This window comes from Bombus bifarius, unplaced genomic scaffold, assembly GCF_011952205.1.
Source record: "Bombus bifarius isolate JDL3187 unplaced genomic scaffold, Bbif_JDL3187 scf7180000008008, whole genome shotgun sequence".
In the NCBI taxonomy this organism is placed as follows: domain Eukaryota; kingdom Metazoa; phylum Arthropoda; class Insecta; order Hymenoptera; family Apidae; genus Bombus; species Bombus bifarius.
In genome coordinates, this window is record NW_022884386.1 from 3,998,465 (window position 1) to 4,015,766 (window position 17,302).

General features: G+C 43.5%; 1 protein-coding gene across 5 annotated transcripts in view; it reads right to left on the reverse strand.

Moving 5' to 3' along the window:
- Nucleotides 1-17,302, reverse strand: part of LOC117206840 (irregular chiasm C-roughest protein-like) — a 154,638-nt gene that overhangs the window by 37,377 nt on the left and 99,959 nt on the right. For 3 of the 5 annotated variants that reach the window (XM_033446556.1, XM_033446555.1, XM_033446557.1), the window contains exon 2: nucleotides 14,724-15,064. In XM_033446556.1, coding sequence (XP_033302447.1) covers nucleotides 14,724-15,064 — 341 coding nt within the window. Of the gene's footprint in view, nucleotides 1-14,723; nucleotides 15,065-15,682; nucleotides 16,046-16,700; nucleotides 17,059-17,302 lie in introns of those variants that run through there. The other 2 variants (XM_033446558.1, XM_033446559.1) reach the window with 2 other exon arrangements.

A 17,302-nucleotide genomic window follows, 5' to 3' on the forward strand; every position in this document is an offset into this window, starting at 1 on the left:
GTGCTACACGACTACCATTAAAGAGAAACTGTAGCATAGCGTGTTTACTTAACGCCCCGTAAAGTGGCCCGTTTCTTCGTGGCACCTTCCGCGATCGGCAATTAGCCGTTATGAAATGCTAATATTCTCGCGGCTATATCGCGATATCGTGTTACTCGAGGTGAACTAAGCGGTTGAGTCGATCGAACCGGCGCGATATCCATTAAACGGTGTCGACGTGTTCACTGCCGGAGGTATTAAGTCCTTGCCCTGATGTGCTGGGTTGCTTTTATCGTAGATGAAATCGTAGAGAAACGTCGAATCATCATCATCGTGTGTATGTGTGTGTGTGTGTATGTGTGACATCCGTTCTCTCGCCGATCGAGGCGATCCTGACCGAATCACCGACATCACGATGTATAATCACGAATCTCTTGGCACAGACCCACTAATCCTTTAATCAGGAACGTAGCTCTGGTTCGCCTGGCATAATCATCGACCGTTTGGTGCCGCAACTGGGCAAACAACGTCTATACTAACGGCACGCCAGGGCTACGCATAGCATTTATTGCTACGGTAAATCAAACGGATCTCGATAATGCACAGTTGACCTTACCTATAAGGGGCAGGCTAGCGTCGTAAATTTCGAAACGGCCGTGATAATTTCTTAGCTCCGACCTATCGTCGAATCGATACCTTGATTTTCCTCGCTTCCTCCCCTTCGTTGGAAAAGAACCTACGACTCACGGCTTGCCGATTTGATATCGCGTGAAATGCTGGAACGAATCGGTGCCAAATGAGAAATCGATCACCGCTAATTTCCTCGGTTAACGATCGTATCGTGATTCGACCAACAGAAATTAAAAGGCAATCGTTTCTCCCACTGTTTAATCGACTACGTTATTCGGGCGTCATCGAAAATTTTAAAGCTGGAGCGAAAATTTGCGACACTCTAGAACGAACGAGGTACAGTGACTAGAGAGAAGGAAGCTTTTCAACCGAGAATAAATCAACGAGCCGTTGATAACTCATCACGACAGGTGTATAGCCTGTTTCATTAGCCAGTTTACCGATTTACATCACCAAGATTTTTCTATGCTCCTCTTTATACGCGGAACGAGAAACACATTCAAGTTTTTCTCGCACGAGAGCCAAAGGCACGTGCGAGTTGTTCGTGAACTTTAAATGGAATTTGAAATTAATGAATTATTAATCCGAATAAGTTTCACTCGAGTATAAGCGTTAAAAGTTTCGGAGATATAACCCTCATAATCTTCGTTCTAAGTGGAAAGTGTACTCTCTGGTATAATGTGCGACTCTTCATATACACAGTTTCTTTATGCTCTGCCGCATCAACTCTCTACTGACAAAGTTGGATTAATTCCGATCCTTATTCTTTTGCGTTGTATTCGTCGAAAGTACGTATTCGTTGGTGGTATTTCAGAGCGTGAGCCGGTACTTGGCATTACAATCGATTGATCTCGCTTACTCTCGCTATTTCTACTGACTCTCCTTGTCATACAACGAGCGATAAGAAAACGGCACATTTGATCGGTGGCACGCAAGCGAGCAAACAACTGAGAAACACTGTATTTCGCAGCTCGTATCTATCGAACCAGCAACGGGGAAACGTGTAAGTATCCTTGTTAGTATGTTGCTACATCGTTTTCTGTTTTTTCTCAAATATTTACTTTCTGCGCTGTTCTAACTTTCTGCAGTTTCCTGTCCTGTTGCTTTACTACACTCAAAGGTTCCTTGTTCGACAACCCACAGTTACAATAGTATACACTTGACGTGAAAATTCGCGAGAATTCGAAAAGATGCTCACTGTTTTCTAGATTTCTTTTATGGAATTTATTTCAAGGAAAAATGCATGATTAATGGCGCGGTGATGTCGCGTATATTTTTATCGAATATTTTAGTAATATCGTATATGTATTTTATAAATTTATGACGCATATTTGGTTTCAATTAAATCATGCATCTGTACATCATAAATACGCTTGCTTTTTCCATCCAAATATTGATTAACAACACTTTTCGAACAGAGAAAATAGTTATTGAAAATTGTAATTTACACTGTCAAGATAAAAATTGGATAGAAAACAAAGCTATATTTTCAAACGCAAAGATATCAGTTTCAAACGTGTATCGAAATAGCGACCTGACTGCCGGTTTTTCACGCGCATGCCGAATTTCTCGTCCATTCGCAACCGTTAAAGTAAGTACAAACAATAGATCGTACGTTTTGTTGCGCTTCTACGAAACATTTTTCGTACGGATCCTCTTGAAAACAATTCCGAAAGTATATTACATGGATTAATATATTTTGAATGAAGCGCGTAAATTTTTCATCAACTTCGTTCGAAGTTTTTTATTTTATATAGAGTGCAAAATTCTCTGCTGTACGGAACGGTGCTCTACGAAATATTCATGTCGACATCGCGCTTCTGCGCGTTACAAGCGTTACTCGAAACGGTTTTTAAATAATGCATGCATTAGAATCAGCCAGGTATATTCCTTCTTAGCTTGGCGAGGCAAATGCGTCTGACAATGAACGATCCGTCTGCTTTTTCCGCTTCTGACTCACGGCCTAACCGTCGATCGCGTATTTTCTCATGTAACTTTCAATGCATGCATTATTTCTCTTATTCTGATCGATGTAAGCTTGCAAAAAGATGCAAAAACCGTCTCGGTTATTCTACTCGCTATTCTTTTGAACTTTCCTTTACATTTTGTAAGACGTTCCATACGACGTACTTGAATTTCTGAACTATCAAAAATTCGAACGATTAAATTCAAATTCTTCATATTTCAAATTCAAAATAGAGAAAAGGAAGATAGAACAGAACGATCATATTTTAAAATATTGTAGGAGAAAAATGGGATTCGAATTAGGCTTTTACTAGTTATTTATTGATAGATGGCCAATGAATTCTGTCTCTCATCGATTATTTTAAACTTCGATGGACCTACATTTCCACCTATATACGGAAGTATACATATATGTATATACGTCGTAATCCCCTATTCATTCGTGGTCTATTTATCGCAATGAAATTTTGGTAAGTATAAATGGAGAATTTCTGTTATATGAATGAAAAATTTTAGATTAATCGGACTCCCATTACACCCACTCCAGTATACGTAGATAATTTATTCATCGATGGATTCAAATAAATAGAGTTACGTTTCTCGAAAGTTTTAAAACACCTATTTTTATAAAACTCAAGTATTTCGTGTAAATTATATAACAAAATATATATGTAACAGATAAATGTGATCGTAGTACAAATACGTAAATTGTGATGAAGATATAAAAATAAGCCATAACATTCGACTTTGACATCGTCAATTCTATATCAAGAAGCAATTGAAATTTTACTCTTTTCAAGTTTTCTATTAATTCTTTAAATATCTTACGATTTGTATCACCGAATTTCCAATAGTTCGTAACAAAATATCTAATACCTACTATGTAAGAGACATTACATTATTTCAAAAGCTGTGACAAGAATCCTCCTGCATATCAAAGCAACGTTTTATGCATGAAAAGCGAGTATACGCGGCCAGGCAATAATTCGACAAGGAAATTAGTAACAGTTAGGCCTACAAACGGCATTTAAGCAAACGAGTGACCACTGCGCCGGACGAGCCAGTCGTGACATTAATCGCGTCTGTAAATTTCAGGAAAGCACGGTCGGCATAGGTCTCTGTACTTGGAACGCAACTAGGTGTACGCGCGAGCACATCGCCAGGAGTACGGGCTAGTAGCTGATCGACGACATGAAAACACTGGCCCCGCCTGCTCGACGCGATCCTACTACCATCGTTGATCATCGAACCCTGAAAATCGAGAATTGGAAACGGTGCAGCAGGAGCCAGCGATTAGGGGTTTCCCTCGGCTTTGCTCCATTTCTTCCGGGAACTTCTCAGCGTAAATGTTAGATAAAGACATCCGGTCCTCCTTCGAGGTTAAACGTTCCTCCGGAACGTCGATCCACGGAGATGGTTTTTTAATCCCGTCCAAGAATGCCGAGGAGATAACTTACTCGAGGGTAATGGAAATTCAGATAGTGCTGCATCGGATTTCGAGACGTTTAATAGAACATCCATGGATCGCTTTGTGCAACTCGTGATCACTCGTGGGATCACGAGAAGATAACGAGGAATTTTTTATAGGAAAATCATGAAACCTTGTGACAGTCACTGTGAGACAGAAAGTTTATATAGAGCCAAATTTTGGGATAACAATTTCGACGATTAATTTCTTCTATTCTCTTTGGATTAATTACAGTCGATTGTTGTGAAGAATTATAGGCAATTTAAGTTGACGCGAAACAGATTAATTTATACGATGAAACCTATTATGTAATTCTAATGATTATGTCTGATGGTTAGTCTATGGGTTTTTCTGTACTGTCTGTCAGCCGAGTGATTAACGACAAAGGGTTCGAATGATTCGTTAAGCGTGCGGTATATCGGTTGCTGAATTTCGAAATTTCTTCTTTCACCGTGGACATCTTTAAGTCACAATGAATTCTTTTATTGGTAACGTATTTCAGATTGGAATTTTTGAAGAATTTCGATATTACGATGCCTGACTGTGTCCATAACAGAAGAGTGATAAACTTTTTTTCTCTCAGTGTAAATGAAATAATATTTAGAATTTTTCTAATAGAGCAAGGCTTACGGAGAACATGACGAGTTTTGACACGTGGCTCTAACGAGGATATGGAAGCAGAGGAGCAGAGAGGGAAACCGATACTCAGAAAACTATGCGTATTACTAATCCATGCCTTCCATCTCAGTCACATTTATGTTGCTTCCCTTGAACATAAAGCTGTATAAATTTTCAATGTTTCATAAGTCGTGTTTTCGTATTGCGTATTACGTACTTTTATTCCAATTAGCTCGCTATCACTAAGCAGAGATTCAAGTATCATATTTACGGGATTTGTTAATAAACTTTTAAACAGTTTCACTCTCAATTTTAAATTATGACTTGAAAGATAAATTAGATAATTGATTCGTGCTATTGTACAAAAATGAACGATTCGTAGCTCGTATACAAAATACGAATACCAGCGTCAAGAGGTTAAATTACCTTTCCATCAATATCTCTTAAAACCATTCGTTTTTCCAGTAACCACAATTTGCTCGTATTTAAATGCCACCGTAACGAATTCTTCGCCAGACGAACAATTCATAGAATGTTCGATCGCGAATGTGACACGTGTTGGCTGCCGGCAATTATACCAGCCGCTTGTAGCAGATACCTATCGGGTGTCCAAATATTGTTGCCACCAGCAAACACGTGCCATATTCGGGAGCGTGCGATATTAATCAGATATCGCACGGACGCGCGCTACGCTACTGGAATATTGCCGACCGCGGTGTATCTAATAACGGATGCCTTCTGAAGATCAGGCTTCGTCGTTGTTGGACATTGTCCACAGATTTATGGCGGACGTGATAACGGATAATTAGAGCAGTCGTAGGTCGCAGCGATACCGATCTGTTACGGTTATCGCTACTGATTTAAGTGTCAGAATTTATACGGACTTATACACCAACCCCGGTATATAAAAATGCACCATCGTCGCTGCAGGCCGAATGACTTTCAGACATTAGCATATGCATAGGGAGACGCTAGATTTCAGTGATATCTCGCGGTTGAAACGGCCGTGAAATCAAGAGGAACTTTAGTGGCGTCAATATGAAGAGAGCATGATAACCGTCCGACATCCGGTCTCGCTTTATCACGGCAAATCTGCGATTACGGAACCGCGCAACCTATTATTCGCGGAACCAATTGTTACCGGTCGCAATTTCTTGTTTTTCGGCTCCGTACTTCCTCACACTGGCATTTTTCCAGGAGAGATAGCACGATTAATCGGGCCGCGTTCGCACGGTACTCCTCTCCCGCCTCTTCATCGTTCCGTTGAAATCTCGAAAACGAGACAGTCTTATCCGTTGCTGTTTTCCCCTCTTACGTTTCATTACCGGCACTGCTCATAAAATTGCGTTGAAACGCTTAAATGGAGCTTTTGTTTCGCCCGCCACGCTCTACCCCTCGGCCACCACACCAACGAAGTAGCGAAATTTTTTTTCAGTCTGGCTACCGCAAGTTTTAAAACCGAGTTTACTGTGAAATCGTGGTATAAAATATTCTCTAGCGTGGCGTCGGATTTTCCAAGAATAAACAACATTGGTAGGTGTTACGAGGAATTGGATATGTATCGGCCAAGTCGTTAACGAATATGGAGGATCGAAAGAGAGAGAGAGAGAGAGAGAGAGAGAGAGAAAATGCGAAGCGATTCGAGGAAGGTACTACTCGGTGGTGATTCAATGAAAGGTTGAGGATTCTTTTAACGCGAGCTGCGTAAAATGCAATGTACATGTTGAAGACAATTTTTAAATATTAGTATAAAAACGAAGTATCTTTATACGTAGTACTTCGACCGTGTTAAAAGAGATGATATTCTTTTACACCGAATATTCGCCATTTCACGAAAGCTTGTTTCCCTCGAAAAATCAATAATGGAGATTAGTAGTAGTAATTAGGTTTATTTGATTCCTTGCAGTTTCAAAATGGGGAGTTTACATTTGTTACTCGAGTAAGTGTGTGTGTGGGGAGAAAGGAGATCTAATTCCAAGAGTTTAATTCTGTTTCTTCCTTTCCTTCGAATTATCCTTCCTTAATTCTCCTTTTTTTCAGCACTAAATGCATCCATTCCGCTACTTTTTCCTCTCTCTTTAGTATTTCTGTTACTGTTAACTTCCTTTCGGCTCTTTACATTCAGGCAGCATATGTTCTAGTGACTCTCTTGCCCATTCACGTAGTCTGCAGATTGTAATCTTCTTCCAATACGTATTTCCCTTTTCTTCGGTCCCACATCTGAACCTAGCAATCATGTTTTGACCTGTGCCTTTGCGATATTGGGAGTTACTATTCTGAATTGCTCAAACAATTTATGCCATTTTCCACTAAATCAACGGAACAAAAATTCGTTAACCGTGCGGTCGATAAAAACAGTTCTCGACTAACCGCCTGTTCCTTAACAGAGTTGGTTCTATCAAGCGATCGTCGTTATGCCTGTGACACGCTGTGATCGCAGTAACGCGCAATCGAAAGATCATTTGAACAAATAAAAGGTTTCGGAACAAAGAAGTTAATCTGTTATTCACACGAAGCGTAGATTTCACGGTGCTATAAAAGGAGATCGAGCACGGTTGGATAAATGGCCGAGGATTTGCATCGGGTCACATTGTCTCACCTGCTTCGTATTTTTCTTTCCATTGTAATAGTTCACGGCCACTATGGCACTTTTTACGGTATTTGTTCCGTAGCTTTCCATGCCGTTTTTCTCGTTCGTCACGTAGCAGCAACAGAGGGACAAAGAACAGGAAAAGGAGGTGGAGGAAAGGGAGATGGCAATTTAAAAGGGCAAGACACGGTGCAGATGTGGTACCTGTCGAGAGAGCCGCTGGCAATGAGAGAGACGCTCGGTGAAAACCGGTAAGACCGATTAATCGAGTCGGTTGCAGCAGCAGAAGCGGGCGGAGCCGGTCGTGCAGGTTGCTCGACCCGCAACCACCGCTCCTACCGAGCTTGCTGACGATGTTGCTGCCGTTTTCTGCTGCCGTTCGCGCAGCCCTGCCACCGTCTAAGCTGCGCGGACGCGGGTAATTGATACTCCAATCGACCGGTTGGCCAGCCGATCGAAAAATCCTTGGATTACCTTGGTAAGGCTATAGAGCCGCGGCAATTAATATACACGTCAGTTAGAGAATTTATGCCCGTGTGGGATCGCGTTCGTAGATTGCCTCGTTCCGACCACAAATTTCTCTGTTACCCGGCAAATGTAAAGATACCGGTGTTAATTAATCGTATTTATTGGGCCCCGATCGATAACGAGCCGGATGAATAAAAGCACGCTCGAAACCATCAGTCCTGGCATAGCGTTCCACCAGGTATTAACGAGCAATAACTCGCTTATTTATAGGAAATCACCGTTTCAAGGGCTTTTATTTTATGCTGCTGTGTTCGACGATCTGTTCTCTTTGCGGATTTAGCTTAATAAATAAACAACCATTGCGACGTTAAGTGGCCGTAGAAAATTACGCTCCTTTCACAGTCTTACGGTGGAAACAGCTGGCGAAAAGGATGATGATATTCAGGTCCGCGTAGCGTTTCGTTCTTCGTACACGAACGGCGGCCTTCCTCGATGATTTCTCGTCAATCTCCGCGGAAACCGACGAAGCCGGTCGTGCCGGTTTCGCATCCTGTTACGGGACTGCCGCACCGCAACTGTGGTGCAATCCATTTCTACGCGAGGCCAGACGCGAACTCCATCGTCCTCTTCTCGAGTTCGTGAACGAGAGCACGAACGAACTACGACGAGTGATCACGAAATCGAGGCATGTTTCAGAGATAAAAACTATCTCGTCTGATTAATGGGCAAATAAGACACGGTAGAAGAAAGAAGAAAAAGTTGTTAGAAATTTAATCGCCTATAGATATAAGCCAATGGGAGGTACTGGCAATGGCTGCAACGTCCTTCTCGATATGATCACGATAATGCCTCGTTTGCCGAACGAGCTGTCCGCGGACGTATCCTGTAGGAGATATATATCGATCTTAGTTACCGATCCTCTCCGCGATCGACCCTGTCCTCTTCTAATCCCCGCTTAGAGACAGATCGAAGGACATCCGGTGGGGCAACCGGTTGCAGCTTGACGCGGCTGCCAAGCGATTAGCGCTACCCTCATCCTCGTAACACGGCCATTTCCAACATTCCGCGATCTCCCCTATCGATCTCCAGCGGGCTGCATTAGCCGGGTGCAGCGTATACGCGACAAATGTTTCGGAACTAATTTAAAGTTATCCGCGGGTTCGGCGTAGCCCGGCCAACACACGTCGCGTACCTATTTCTTTCGAGGATTTTGCAGAGAAAGCAACGTGTAACGGATATGTGCGACTCCGTCGATTAAAAATAGAGACACGTACATGACACCGGCTGCGATCGACCGGATGAATCAGAAACTGCGCCACCGATCATCCAGCCAGACCTCTCGCAACCACGTCGATGCATCGATATGCTCTGCGACACTGTCGACAGCTCGTTCAACTTCGCCGGCAAGTTACTTCGTCGCCTTCGCGTGTCTCCGTTATCGTTTTGCTTCGCTTTGCTCAGCCGTAGCACTGCAGCTGTTTACTAATCTGCACGGGACCGCGCAAATTGAGAGTAACTCGAGCGTAAGGAAGGTTCGAACTCCATTGTTCGCGAACTCGTGTCGTGGGCACAATCTAGGAGGGACCGGTAGTAGTGCGGTCCCGGAACCGGAACTGCTGAGTTCCGCCACCCTCTCGAACCGATGTTTGCATCTTTAAGCGCGCTTGATTGCGATTACTTGGTCGGAACTCGCGACCGAGCCAGCGAAATCGACGAGCCGCAGGGATCGTGCTCTGTGCCTTCGACTTTCCGATATCGACTTTTGGAAGCGTCGCCGCTTGTATCGACAGTTTTCCAAGCTTCGATACTCTGCGCTCGAGGATTTGTTTACCGCAGGCAAATCGCAAGCAAGGCGAGACGCGGAGAAAATATTTGTTCCCGTGTTTCGAGTCTGATGGGAAGTTACGAGTTGTGTAGTACCGAAGACATTTTGGTCACTGTGCCGTACTATTTGCGGAAGAATGGAGGAACCGACGTTTAAAGGAACTTATTTAACCGAAATTCTCTGTACACAAACCGAGGTATACCTTGGTTCTATTCTATACGGAAGATACACTGTCTTTGGGGGAAGAAAATCAAGACTCGCGTTAACTGGAAGAAACAAACAGGACGCGTCACAATTTACGGTCGATTCGACGCTACGGTGTCCCTATCGGGAATTCGTAAAACCGAAACCCGACGATTCTTCCTCCGTTGCAACGAAACGCTTCTAAATTAATTAATCCCGGTGGAATTAAGAGGAGTTAAACGGCGGGAACTTTGCCGGGACAGACTCTTATCAACTTTGCAGCCACGGTACTGGGATGTTACCTTTCCGACAACAGAACTCGACCAAGTTAAAGACCGCTGTCGATCGTCGGACAAACAACAGGAACCAATATGGATCGTGTTGTGTGCGTTCTACGTTTACCGTACGAATGGTCACTGTGAGGGTTGCAGTAATGTTATGGAAACTGAGAGTAACACATCGTTTCCCTTGTTACCAACGAAACTCGCTAAAGGAGAAGAGTATAGGGTGTCCCAGCTGACCTTATCGGCTAAAGTGCTTTCGCTCCGGGTACAGCTATTGAGCCATTGAGTGGATATCTTCTTTCTTCCATGAACGTAGGAGTGTCCGATGGAATTTTTAAGACAAGTTGAATGGCCGATGATTCTAAGGTGCTTCCTAGGTGAACGCAGACCGCTTGTATTTTTATATAGGTATATCTAATAAGAAAGTTGCAGGGTAAGGCTTCTCATAACAAGATCTACGTTTTCCTTGCAACTCTACAGAATTAGGAAACTAACAGTACGATGTACTCGCGAGTCGCTGTCTTTGTTGAAAATAAAAATCGCGCGAAATAAAACGGCGCGGTGACCCCGATATCGGAGCTTAATGGCAACGAAAATGTTCGGCGTGCAACGGGGCCACGCACGCAACTTCCGCGAACCAAAGGTTCGTATCGTCTGGAAACTCGAAAAGTAAAGGGAATAGCTCGGATAATAGAGTTAGCTGGTACACCTTGTATATCAGGTGGCGTTGGTTTAAATTGCCTCTCGCCTGCCACGAATCTTATCGTTTCGAGCCGGCGTGATTGTTACGAGAGCACACGGCGGCGGCTGCATGGCGTGCCGTTGATACGTCGCTCCGCTCTACGCTGCTGGCTTTCGCTCGCGTTTGGCGTACACGTATATACGGTGAGTTGTACGCGAGCACTGCTTACATAATATCGATACAGAGAGAGAGAGAGAGAGAGAAAATGCGCATAGAGTGTGTATCGTAGAATCGGTTGTTGGACTAATCCTTGCCGCGCGAAATGGGTAGCAGCGTGTAAATAGAAGGCAAAGGAGAGCGTATGGCGTAACTGGTATCGAGGAGAGGGAAAAAGGGCCAAAGCTCTGGCCGATACGCGTGTACCGTACGGCAAGCGATGTTTTATCGTGGCGGAACGTGGAAATTTTTCACTGGATAAACCTCGAAACGTTGCAGCTTTTTGTAGCCTCGCTTTTTGCGGCATTAGATACGGACGAGAGGAGGGAAAAAGCGTCGCGTGAATTTAGCTGTCGAGCCGAGACGAACACGAAAACGCGACAGAACGACGCGTGCGCGCGTTCGCTCGTTAAATCGCGACCGAGCAGCCACGATAGTTCCCCGTGTATTATGATATTACGGTATCGGTAGGATGGCCGCGCAATGACACACATTCGCAGCCGCACGTCGGTCACGGAGAAATTGCTAAATCTGTCGGCCAGCACGAGCGACGCCGTGCAAAATAGCCTGCGGCTGCGAATCGATTAGATTGGCCGTTCCGCGTTCTGCCAAAGGAATTCTTTGCGGCCGCGCACGGTGGTTAATTGGCAGGTAATCGAATAAACGGTCGGTCCATCCTTGCTGGATGAGCGTAACCGGCCAATTTCCAATTGCCTGATACGGCCTGAAAAAGATCCCTCGGGGGCCTTTCAATTTTACCGATTCAGCGATCTCGAACGAACCAAAGAAAACTTTCGCCGGTGAATCGTCGTTAATTCCAACCCTGACCGATACCACCCTTCAACGTACCCGCCTCGTTGATGGCTGACTGCGTTCGTTCGAGAGCAACGCTCGCTCCGGGCCACGACGCGATGCTACGATGAACGCTCGAACGCGGACGAGCAAATGTTACGTCAGCGGAGCACACATTTTTCGGAACTCGTTAAAAAGGCAATTTAACTTGCCGCTTGCGGCCCATTAATACCACCGCGTTATCGACTCTCTCCGCGACTTTCCCGCTTCGAACTTTGCCCTCGCGAGTATACTGTTATTCCAAATAATGTTCGAAGGGAATCCATTTGAATTTTTCTCTCCACACTTCGGCCACGTCTTGCATTCTATGATCCTCTACCACCCAATCTTGCTTCTTCTTTTGAAATACACGTATAGATACTTTTTTTTTTTATTTATTTCACCGTTCGATTCGCCCATGTATATATCGAAATACAATCGAGTTAAAACGTTACGCGAAGAGTCATGAACGAAACAAGATGGGCGAACGTACGATTCCATTCTGTGTGAAACGTCAGGTCGTTCGTCGTCCGTCCCGTATGAATTTCGCACGACGATTCGACCTCCCGAACCGACCCGTGTACACGCTCTACATAAAATATTTCGTCGCATCGTGCAACTTTTCCTCTTCTTCTCACCCCTTTCGTTCTACCTTTCTTTCCTACTCACTCAGTCGCTCATATTTTTTTCGTTCTTCCTTCTTTTTCGCAATTCCACGACGCTACGGGAAAAAGGCAAAAAGAACAGCTAAAAAAAGAAAAAAAAAAGAAAAAAAAGGAAAAAATCAATAGGCCGCAGGAAATTGAATTTGGTCCGTGCAAACTGACCCGTCGTGTATCGCAGCTGCGTGCCGCCGCTGGCCAACGGCGCCGGGGAAAAAACGGAAAACGAGCGCGAAGGAAATGGCGCTGTCGGTCGAACGCGACCAAGCCTCCATCGAGATTCATTCGATTTCTAACTCACCCCTGAAAATATGTTCTACCCTTTGCATCCGTACGTCTGTTACCGGTCATTCAGTTGGATATATATTCCCACACTGATCCCTTGCATCGCGAAATACGGTGCTGAATACGATGGATGAAAAGGGAACTATTTTCTTTTTCATTTTTTATCCTTCGTACGGCATATCTGTGGACGCGTATTCGATTCGATTATATCGACACTTCTCTGGCTTTCCCCTCGAAATCTGCGGTTAATTTCATCGGGCGGTTCGCTAGGGTGGGTCGTTATCCTGAGCCGAAGCTTTATCCCCGGAATGAGTTTAGACTTCGGAAGAGAGGAGGGGGGGGGGGTTATCGCAACGCCGTGAAATTCAGAATTAGGCAAACGAAACGGTAATCTCCTAGTTTCGGAGAAACTTTAAATACGTGGGCCTCGCGGAAGTAAGTTTAGCTTAAACCGAAAAAGAGCCTCCTCTTGTACGACCGAAGAAATAAAGGAGAGAGCGAAACAGGGAGAACAACGTCTTGGCCGTTTTCTTGTCCCGCTTGTTTGCAAATACGGAGTTTCAATTTGTTCGTGCACATAAGCATTTTCCAATATCGCTGTTCCTTCCTCGTCTCCTACGTGCAACAAAGGGGAAAGCAATTTCGCGAATGCCTGCGGAGATACCGCCTCTCCTTAAGGACATCGTGTAATTTAAACGCAACAAACACATCGGAAAAGTGGAACGCTTCGTTCCCTTCCTTTTTACAGACTGCACGAAAGAAGAAAGGATGGATTTTCTAGTCAGTCGTAGCGGATTAAAAACAAGCGGCGATACAGAGGGCATTTGGCCAATTGCTTTGCTCGATATCAGACTATTTGACTGTCCTTTTTAATTAGAATATGCATTGGAGAGATCTCGACTACCGAATTTTCACCGAACGACGGGAAGTCATCTTCGTATAAAAATTTTCTCATTAATTCTCATCATTACAATCCTCATTAATTCTCGTATGCGTCACGAAAGTTCGCGAGGTTTCACGCGCATATACATAGTGTAGTATGGAAAAATAAGAGGATGACTAACAACATGATAATAATATTGTTATTAGATCCCGGATATCTATATAAATTTGTATTTTTCGAACACTATTGATTTTCAAGTTTCATTCGTTAAATATTCTAACCAGTGTTTTACTTTAAATAGCTATTGATTAACGTTATATATATTTGTATGTATTATATAAATACTATATTATATATAGTATTTTTCGATATTACTTGCATTCTGTGCATTTTCGCAGCTTTAAATTTTCCAATAAATGCATAAAAATTTGCGGTTTAGTTATTACATTACGATCTTATTCGTAGATTTTTTTCGGCCCGTAGGCGTGTCTATATTTATAATTGTACTGGCTCTATCAGGAAATAACCAATCACGTATACTCCATAATCATTATGCAAATCGATTGGGAACTTACAAACATGCGTTCTCGTGAAACTCGCTCCACTCATTCCCGCATGCAAGCTTTATTTTCACGCATATATGTATATCGGCCTAGTAATATATAGCTTAGACTATAATATTCTAATCTTAGATTTAGCTATACAGGTAAGAATAGAACAGAGAAATTTCTATAGGTATATGAAGACCAAAGAGAAAATACATGATAAGTTTGTTCGTTTTGATTTTCTAATTCTGATGCTATTTGCCGGCAAGAAGTGAATATTTTCATATACTTACATAGTTGGAGAGGGATGTCTTAAATCCAAACATACAACTTTTTAAAAATAGCTGATAAATCTACAAAGTTTCATAAGAAATCAGTGGTATAATCTTATGATAATCAGTATCTTTCAAATGTCTAAAAAAGTGTCAAATACACATTGCATTTAATATTAAAACCATATAAAATGAGAAAAATTGGTAATGTAAAATTAACAGACAACATGTTGAATTTTTAAATTCTACTTCTATAAAACATAAAAATTGTGACTTATTGCATTTTTCTCCTATGATCTTTATATTGGATCGAGTTAGTTAAGTGAATTTCACTTACCCTCTTCGTCGCTGCCGATCATGGCGTAACGCTCGTATCCCGTGAGGTTTCTGACGGCGCCAAGACCGAAGTCGTCCTTTGTCCATTGAATAGGTCCCTTCTGGTCGAGGACCCGGCAAGGAAGCGTCACTCGGCTGCCAATCACGGCGGTCTGATCCATCGGTTCAATCGCGAATCGCTGATAAACTACTTCCGTGGTCGTGATCGGCTTCACCGTCGAGGCCAATGGTGACACGTTCGTTATGTTCGTCGCTGATGACGTTACCCTCGTTCCTAGCGTCAGTAGCAACGATAGCCAGATTATAGATGGCGTTGATCTTGCTACGCCTCTTGTTCTCGTGCTGAAAGCAGAAACGAAATAATTCTGTACTCCTTCGTTTTACGTAACGCGATATTGTATTTCAACAAGTTAGTAATTAAATAAACGATAAAACTGCAACGCAACAAGTTACTAACAAAGCTATAAATGTATTTCTTCCGAGTAAGACCAATTCTAATATTTGTTATATTCTGTCTATAAAAGCCTTAGAGAAAACACGATTCTATCATTAATAGTTTAAAACGTTTTTCCAACACGCCGAAAAATATTCGATGCCGAAGGAATTGCAGAAAATAATTTTATTCCAAGTACCCTTCACGATGGAAAAAAAGAGAGAAAAAAGAAATAAAGCGATTCCAATAATTACAACCGGTTCCTAATCCACGCAATATACTTTCCTCGCACTATACTATAACTGAACCCTCTTCGTCGCGTAAAAATCACCCCAGGTGCCTTATGTAAGCGTGGAACTACATTACCACGTTAAACTTTACGGTTGATTGCGCGAGAACGAGCTGTCGTAAATTATGACTTGGACCGCCGGCAGAGCAACGGGGGCAGAACAGTCGATAGTCGAATTACGGATCAGAGGGGAAAATAAAGGGTAGAATTAATAGCGGAGCGGCGATAACGCACTTACGGCATCGCAATGATATTCCAGGGTTGGTTGTCGATAAGAAGTAAAAAGCGTCTAAGTTCGTTATTTAACTTTTCTCCCTACCCCGCCCTTTTCTTTCTGTCTCTTTCTCTTCGCTTTCGCGCACCGCCTAGTCCTCTAGCCGAGGATTGTTTAACGACCTTGCAGACGGCCGTACGCTGCTCCGCCCGTTTACCTTCGAACCGTCCTTATTTATCTTTATAGTCCCATCGGATTAGAAGAGCGGAGACCAAGAAGTCGTCGCCGTAAATGAAACGATAAAACTATAGCCAGTACAGCAATTTATTATTGCGTTTTTAGAGCATATATAGCTGTTAGTACACGTGATGCCACTGTTATGACCAGGTGAGACTATATCCTTCTTCTTCCTCCTCTATTCTCTGTTTTTTTTCTCTTCCGCTTCTTTTACGACGGTAATACCGTTTCGTCGATGCAACGAAAAAAAAAAAATATACCCGTTGCTGGCAATTATTACGGTAGCCGTTTTACGACGACAAAGGGAACGGTGGCATGTTGTCGAGGAGAAGGAAGACGAGAGGATGAGCACGCGTTAAACGATTGAGAAACGCTTTAATAAAACTCGATCAATTCGCTTTCTTCCACTTTCATCGTTGTTGCTGCGACAATTTTATTCGAGACTCGGCGTGAGCGGTGATCGATATTGAAATTCTTGGTCGGGACGGCCCCGCGCGACGTACGTACTTCCTATCTCCAACGACCAAAGAAGCACGCCGATCGACGATGTTCGATCTTCTATCACTCGAATCGAATATATCCACGGACATGTTCGCCTCGGCGCTCTAATAACATACGTGAACACGTTTCTCGCGTTGCAATTTACGCGACAATTTCTCCTCGGTGAAGTGTTCCCCCTTGTTCCTTATCGAGTGACGCGAACACGTTCAACGTGGTCACGTCGAGAAACGCGCCAGTCAGCCGACGAAGCGTTCGTTTAATCGTTTCATCGACCTCTCAATTAACTTTTATTCGTCTGGCTTACGCTTGAATCGGACCACGTTGCATCTTCATCGTGCGAGTTCTTCAGACGGAACGAAGAGAAGATGATCGCTCTCGAGTTTTTAACGTAGCGATATCCCGTCTTCAGCGAACAATTCAGACCAAAATACACCTTTAAATTTTAGACACTGTCAACCACGATATTTCGAGTACGAAAGCAATCCCCATCCGCCTTATCCCGTCCTGTCCGGGCACACCAACTTCCTCCGTGGCTTTCGTTCCGGCAGTGAATCGTGGTGCTCGCACCCTTTAAGAAAACGGCCCCGCTCGTTACACGTCGCGTTCGTGTTTCTCGTTGAACGAGTTAGACGACGTTAGCAAGGAGGAGGCGGACGTTTCTTGTCGCGCCATGTTCCGTTTGCTCGACCAGGGGGAGGATGTCGTAAGACGGTCGTACGACATCGTGCGGCTCAACTGCTTACGAGCTCAATAGGATAATAACCTCAGCCTGGTCGTTACCAGTCGAACCATTTCAATGGAATACAAGCCTAATGGACGTAATAATAATTGCGCTTGTGCCTCTCGGTTTCGTCGTTGCTGTTTGCCCCTGCAAGCTGCCTCGACTCTGTACGCACCACGGAACTT